The 8,079-nt window shown below is 36.9% G+C and overlaps 1 protein-coding gene across 1 annotated transcript; it reads left to right on the plus strand.

Moving 5' to 3' along the window:
* The first annotated feature begins 246 nt into the window (after window positions 1–246).
* LOC134206762 (uncharacterized) lies at window positions 247–7,165 on the plus strand. The gene is made up of 7 exons (XM_062682489.1): window positions 247–364; window positions 1,433–1,587; window positions 1,668–1,886; window positions 2,429–2,671; window positions 2,730–2,804; window positions 6,256–6,625; window positions 6,706–7,165. Exons 2-7 carry the CDS (start codon window positions 1,569–1,571, stop codon window positions 7,163–7,165), a joined length of 1,386 nt encoding a protein of 461 aa, XP_062538473.1. The 5' UTR covers window positions 247–364; window positions 1,433–1,568.
* The last annotated feature ends 914 nt before the right edge of the window (window positions 7,166–8,079 follow it).

Below are 8,079 nucleotides of genomic sequence, written 5' to 3' on the forward strand. Positions count from 1 at the left end.
CCTCCCTCTCAATGTCGCCCTCGATGAATCGAGCTCGGGCAAAAATAATCTTCTTCTTTTTCACCCTTTTCACCGAAAATCAAAGTCATCATGTTTTGACGTTTGTTATATACAATGTACGAGTAAATGAAACAAAACGATATAGTTTTGAAAAAAGCAACTTCGAATTTTTTTTCTTCTCGCTCTTCCCGACTTTGCTTTGTGAACTTTGATAAGTTGCTTTCGTTGTTCGGTTCGGCACGGTCGCGAAAAAAAAGTGAAAATCGTTGCGATTGTGGAAAAAATTGGCGTCTCAGGATAATTTGGCGTTCTTTGGATAATTTGGCAGTACGTTCCGGCATTATTTTGAGAGCCCAGAAAACTGGTAAATGCGTCAGGGATTTTCTTCGGATTCCACCGGGATTTATTTTAGAAAACCCAAAGGAATGCTTCCGGGAATGATTCCATAGATTTCCACCGAGAATTCTTCCGAGAAACCCCCTTCAATAATTTGTTCGGTATTCCTGTGGGAACTTCGTCGTTTTTTAATTACTCTGACAAATTTCTATAACTATTCAAACGGGATTTTTTTTTGCAAATTCCGTCGAGAAATGTTTTAGAAATCCTTACAACAAATCCTCAGAGAATTGCGACATTTGGTCCAAAAATTAATTTAGAAACCCTTTCAATTTATTTTCGGAAACTTCTGTTGAGATTTGCTATTATTACGTTGGGAGTTTTTCCAGAAATTCTTTCGACAATTGACCAACATTTGAGCGATATTTTACTGATTTAATCCGGGAGTTTTTGCGAGATAAAATCGAGAAAAATCCTACGGGATGTCCTCCTTGAAATCCTTCGGGAAGTCCTTCATGAAATCCTTCGGGAAGTTACCTGAGAAATCTTACGGAAAGTCCTCCGGGAAAGCCTTCGGGAAGTCCTCCAGGAAACCAATCGGGAAGTCCTCCGGGAAATCCTTTGGGACTTTATCCTTGAATTCCTTAAAAAACTTCACCGGCAATACCTTCAGGAATGCTTCGGGAAATGCTTTTATGAATTGTTCTAAGAATTCCTTCAGGAAGTCTCCTATAAAATCCATCGGAAAGTGCTCCGGATATTCCTTCGCAAATTCATTCGGGAATTTCTTCGGGATTCCTTCGGAATTTTTAGAGGAATTTTCGGAGACATTCTTGTACGAATACACGAAGGAATTCTTGACTAAATTTCCAGGGGATATCCCAAAGGAACTATCAGAGAAATTCCCAAAAATATGACCCGCAGAATCAGAGCCAACTCCCCAAGGGTTTCTAGAGGAATTCTCGTAAAAATGTCCGGAGAGAAGGAATAATAGGTTTATGAGTTCAACATTAAATCACTAAATGTTTCACATAAATAGAGGGGAAAAACATCACACATAAAAAATGACTATTTTTCTATTTACATTACTTTTCAGAAAATGTCGTATCAATATGAATATTTAGATAGTCCGCATCCGGAAGAAGACATGGCACCGATTTTTAAAAAACCAAAAAAAAGCAATATCCCATTCTCTACCGCTCAAACTGTGTCCGATAAATATTACCAGGATAATGAAATTGAATGAAGCAGGTAACTTCAGTATTATCTTCTATAAATTAATTATTTTTCTGAATATTATATTACTTAAATTATTTTATTATTGATTCAAGGAAACAACACAGACGGCCCAACCGAAAAAGAAGTATTTTATGAGACTCCGCAGACGGACTCAATTGTATTCCAACCACCAAGGCCTACTATTTCTCTACCGCAAAGTATCAAGAATACAACCGTAAAATCAGATGTGGCTGAAACGTTCAAACTAGCCTCAGCTGCTTGTAGTACATCGAAACCTTCCTCTGATGTCTTATCGAACGCCAATCAGTTTGGTAATATGTAATGAAAAAAAAGTTTGTATGTATATTCTGTCCACAATAGGGCACTGTATGGACGAGCTATAGGGTCGATGTCCACGTAGCGGTTTATTAAGCTGCGTGAACAACGCGTCCACGCAAGATACCCAACATCAAATGGAGTAACGCACACGTATACGTGTTTTGATGCTTGGTACTTTTCGTGGTCGCGGCGTGCACCGGCGTGCACGCAGCTTGTAAAAACGTTACGTGGGCATCGGCCCTTATCCCGATCTTCTCTATATATAAAAATAGTGCTGTCCGATGAGCAGCTCAAAGTTGTTCCCGTCCTGCTCATTCTTTTTTGTCAACAAATGGGCATGAGAGGGATGGGAATAACTCCAAGCTGCTCATTGGACAGCATTAATGAATTTACTTACATTTCCTTGCAAGAAGGGTTGGACCGAATTCCATTATTCCCTCACTGATCGGTTCATCTTGGGATCAGCTGTGTTTGCACATATTAAAAGTTGATCAATTTGATGTCTACATATTAATTTATCTTTTTTTTATTGTAGTCGATAACGTACCAGCGAATCGCAATCTGCAGATATTGTCAAAGGCACAGCTCCCAGTTATTCATCTACCGTTAACTACCAAAACCCTTAAACCATCAGACGTGACCAAATCATTTGAACTGATTTCTACAAATTCGAAACATTCTATTGCGAAGCCACTGAAGTTTAAGAAGCTCACTGATAAATCAGAAGTGGCTGAACCTAAATCGTCCTCCATTGACACATCCAACGAGAATCAGTCTGGTAATTTAAAAAATACTAATGCTTTGATATCTGAAGTAACAGGTCCTTTTATTTTTAGCAGCCGATGTATCCCCCTTTGTGCATCATAATGAAATAACACTATCAACTGTTTTCCAAAAACTCGTTGTTATAGGTAATGGATTTTTTTTCAATGCAATGTAATGAATCACCCACTTTGAGCGTGCTTACAGCGCACTATGGTCCAGGCTACAGATTTACGCGGAAAGATGAAATTTACGCCAAAACTATATTTTTTAGAAAAAACTGTTGTTCTACAAAATTGTTCGAAATAGTAAGGCCATCATTATGGTTTTACCAAAAAATAGAGTGGCCCACATTATAAAAAAAATTAGAAAATATTTTTTTTATTTCTTGGAATATTGACATGTTATGTTCTGCAAAGTTGTAGCGTAGCTTATTCCAATCAATTTTGCTAAAAAAACTTTTTCTGTAGCTCTTAAGTTGGCTGATTTAGAGCAATTTTACCTAATTTGATTAGGGTGTACCTCAAAAAACAGTATTTTTGATCTAATTTTTTTGTATTAGATTTCTCGAAAAAGTCGTCTTCAGGTGACTTTTAGAGCTCAAAAAAATGCAACTTTTGATGGGTAAATATGCGATCAAAAGTTATAATCGTTTTTCTGTCAAAATTACAATTTTTTCTTAAACTGATATCTCCGGTTAGGGCAGACCAAAAAAATATGTTTACACGGCATTTGAAAGATAAATTAATATTCTTTATTATGTCAAAAAATTGGGGATATGTTATTTTTTTATCTCAAGTTTTACCAATTTTACTAAAATCATGTTTTTTTAAATAAATTAATATAACTCGATAACGGAAAAAGATACAGACAATATTTTTATAGCAAAACACGCGTTTTGAAAAGCCCCAAAAGTCTTCAGAAGATGACATTCGTGAGAAATAAAAAATAAAAAATCTACAGCTCTAACACTTTTTATAAGTTTTATCATTATCATCGTATTGCAAGATTAACGAGAAAAGATGCATTTTCGGTCTGAAGCATACTTTTAAGAAACAAAATTTGTTCTAGAAAGTTGTTCTGGATACTTGGGCCCTTATTATAGAGTTACCTAAAAATAGGGTGGGCCATTTTATAAAAATGTAAAATTTTCATTTTTTTTTATTTTGCGGAATATTGACGTAAAATGTTCTACAAAGTTGTAGCGCAGCTTTTTCCAATCAACTTTGTTATATAAACTTTTTATGTAGCTCTTAAGCTCACTTGTTTAGAGTAATTTTACTTACCATGATTAGGGTGTCCCTCAAAAAACAATATTTATGATCTGCTCATTTCATTTTTTATTTTTCACGGATGTCACCTTCTGAAGACTTTTGGGGCTTTTCAAAACGCGCGTTTTGCTATAAGAATATCGTCTGTATCTTCTTCCATTGTCGAGTTATATCAATTTATTTGAAAAAACATGATTTTAGTAAAATTGGTGAAACTTGAGATAAAAAAATAACATATCCCCAATTTGTTGACATAATAAAGAATATTAATTTATCTTCCAAATGCCGTGTAAACATATTTTTTTGGTCTGCCCTAACCGGAGATAGCAACTTATGAAAAAAATGTAATTTTGACAGAAAAATGATTATAACTTTTGATCGGAAAAAGATATTGTGCATATTTACCCATCAAAGGTTGCATTTTTTTGAGCTCTAAAAGTCACCTCAAGACGACTTCTTCGAGAAATCTGAAACAAAAAAATTAGATCAAAACACTGTTTTGAGGAACACCCTAATCCAATTAAGTAAAATTGCTCTAAATCAGCCAACTTAAGAGCTACAGAAAAAAAGTTTAGCAAAACTGATTGGAATAAGCTACGCTACAACTTTGTAGAACATAACATGTCAATATTCCAAGAAATAAAAAAAATATTTTCTAATTTTTTTTATATGATGGGCCACCCTATTTTTTGGTAGAACCATGATGATGGCCTTACTATTTCGAACAATTTTGTAGAACAACAGTTTTTTCTAAAAAATATAGTTTTGGCGTAAAGTTCATCTTTCCGCGTAAATCTGTATCCTGGACCATAGTGCAGCGGCACACTAGGAGTTTACATTCTGAAATCAGTATGGCGAAAAGCATCTAAGGTTCGATTTCTCAAAATTAAGCACCTTCATCGAAAAAATATTTGGTAGGGGTAATAGCAGACACCTTCCTACATAACCGGTACCAAATAGTTTTTCATGAAAAGTTCCTAATTTTGAAAAAACCCTCGTTAGATGTCTTTCGCCGTACAAATTTCTGGCGGTTAACTAATGCTGGCTATTTTGCGTATATACGTTAGCGCCTGGATGTGGCGGCGCGGATAGAAAATCAGCCACTGCCAATAATTCATTGACGGTAACTTAAGGGCATCTTTAGTAGAGCTATACAATGTATGAGAGTAAGGAAATGAAATTAAAACTGTTAAAATGCCATCTTCTACAGACGTTGTAGTTTAAAAAATTTGAACAGTTTCGACTACTGCTCAGTTGTACTATTGCACGAATTCGAAACAGAATTTACTTGAGTGCTACCTATAACCTAATCAGGTTACGTGCATTTATTTGATATTTGACGTGATATCATATGAAATGGAAATAATATGAGTGAACTTTGACATCAAGGTACTTGTTATGTCAATAGGCTCGTAATCTGAATACTGTATTATCCAGGACATAGACATATTTATCCGGGAAGACCAGTCAGCATATACTGGACAGCATAACTTAACCCGAGCAGGAGCGACGACCTGGATAACAGAAATTGGTATGAACTAGCCTTGCATAAAAGGTAAAATACCAAAAACTTATATGCAGAATACTTGAGGCATAACATGCTTATATGTTATAAAAACCAATTTAATAACTGAGTATGTTATGGCTTAAGTATTGTGCATATTGGTTTTAGGTATTATTCCTTTGGTATTTTACCTCTTATGTAGTTCATAACAGAGTATGCACAGATAAAAATATGTTGTGATTTCAAATGTATTTTCATGCACATGTTTGGAGCATGCAAATAAACGTAACTTCCAATAGATCTTACTGTTCTTTTAAATCGAAATAAATTTAATCCGTGCTTGATTGTGAAATTTGGTTAAATTTAATTGAATATCGAGTGTTTATTTGCACGCAAAAAAAACCGTTCCCATATTCGTGAACCAGCAAAAATACACCGTGATTTATTTCATGGACTCGGGAACACCAGTCACGTTTTCCAGAACGTTCCAGAAAACGTGACTGTATTCCCGAATCTGTGACTGTTGTTCACGAAAAAATACACCGTGAACTCGTTTGTTCACGAATTCATGAACGCTTTTTTTTGCGTGTGTTTGTTGATATTAGCAATTTACACGTCGTTGAATTTTCAAAATTATTTGCTGTGTGGTATCAATAACAGAGTTAGGTATTATTGAGCCATTTTCTCTTGCTCGGGTTGTATTGAAAACAATATGTTTCATAGCTCGTTTAAACGATTTAAGCTATAATATAATTTAGCAATCGAAAGAAATGTATATGATGCGTAATACTCTAAGCAATATATATTATATGTTTACTCTAACAGAAAAGATGATGGAAACACAAACAAAATACCAAATTGCGCAGAAGCGGGTGGCGGATGACTTAGCGGCAAATCTAACTCAACTAAGGCAGGAAATCAACTTCAGCACTGCTGACACGAGAAAGCCAAAAAGCTTAAAATTCCCGTTTAATAATCAGAGCGAGCTGGACAGGGTTGAAACAAATTTTTTACGGACCATGTTTAACGGATACATCTGCCGGAAGTTATTCGATCTATTTCGACACTTCACCGAGCAGATACTATTGACGGATGATGATTTAATTTCATATGATGATTTAATTTCAACCACTACGATTAACATACACGGGGCGGATTCCAACAAATACCACTCTGCCGCACTTCCTTTCGTCGGGTAAGTTTGACAGTGGTATATGTCCCGCCGAAGCCCGGGATGATACTGCACCAAAAATAAGTGGTCCAACCTCATTCCAGCCCGATAGATGCCGATCATCCTGCGCTAGAAACCTGCATCAACCTGCCGAGCCGAATGCAATTCGAAACATTTGATGAAGTGAACAGTTTGGACTTTCGTCAAGCGAACATAGTTGCATTGAAACGAACGTTTGATCAAATGGACTGGGAGCCTATTCGTATGGCAACCAACGTGGATGAAGCTGTTGAATATTTCACCAGTGTGGTTAACATGGCAATCGTTGAGAACGTTCCTTTGCGTCGACCGCCTCCAAAACCTGCGTGGGCAAATGTTCTACTTCGCAAATTAAAACGATGCAGATCAGCGGCACTCAGAAAATATAGCCAAAATTTCAATCCGTTCTCCAAGCAACTATTTACTCGAGCCAGCAACGAGTATCGTCTGTACAATCGATATCTATACCGACGCTACACCAAACGCATTCAGAACAATCTTCGCTTGAATCCAAATCAGTTCTAGTCGTTCGTCAGAACAAAAAAGAATGAAGATGGCTTACCTACTGAAATTTTCCTTGACGAACGTCAAGCCCGCACACCAGAAGATAAAAGTAATCTCCTAGCCGACCATTTTTCGCACACCTTCAGCAACCTCTCGCCATCAGCGTCTCAAGTAGATTTAGCGATTCTGAATACGCCCAGAGATTGATCAGCCTCAACATTATCTCCGTCACCCCGGAACTGGTCGATTCGGCTATAAAGAAGCTAAAGTTCTCCAATTCACCTGGACCCGATGGATTTCCTTCCTCCCTGCTGAAAAAATGTTCATCACAACTGATCCATCCTTTGACAAAAATTCAACCTGTCCCTGGAACAGGGTGTATTCCCAAAGGGGTAGAAATCATCGTACATGTTTCGCAACATTGAAAATTATCGTGGAATAACTTCACTTTGTGCTTGTTCCAAAGTACTTGAAGTCATTGTCAACGACTCATTATTCGCAGCCAGCAAACACTACATATCATCTGACCAACACGGCTTTTATCCAAGGAGATCGACATCCACAAACCTCATTCCATTCACGTCTACTTGTCTTCGAAGTATGGACTCCGGAGCACAGGTCGACTGCGTTAAAATCGGCACAGCTAAGTCGTTTGAATTCACGAACCCATCAGGTGTACCCCAAGGCAGTAACCTAGGACCCTTACTATTTTCCATATTCATGAATGATGTCGAATTCACTATTCCACCAGGATTCCGTTATTTTTATGCTGACGACGTCAAAATCTTCATGATTATACGCTGTATCCAAGATTGCCTACTACTCCAGAATCTGATAAAACGAACAGTGGGTAATGTCTGTGACATAACCGCTAAGTGGACGTTGGACTTGACTTGACCATGCCTTTAAGATACATAATATGTCCAAATTTCTCA

This window comes from Armigeres subalbatus, chromosome 1 (assembly GCF_024139115.2).
Source record: "Armigeres subalbatus isolate Guangzhou_Male chromosome 1, GZ_Asu_2, whole genome shotgun sequence".
NCBI classification, from domain to species: domain Eukaryota; kingdom Metazoa; phylum Arthropoda; class Insecta; order Diptera; family Culicidae; genus Armigeres; species Armigeres subalbatus.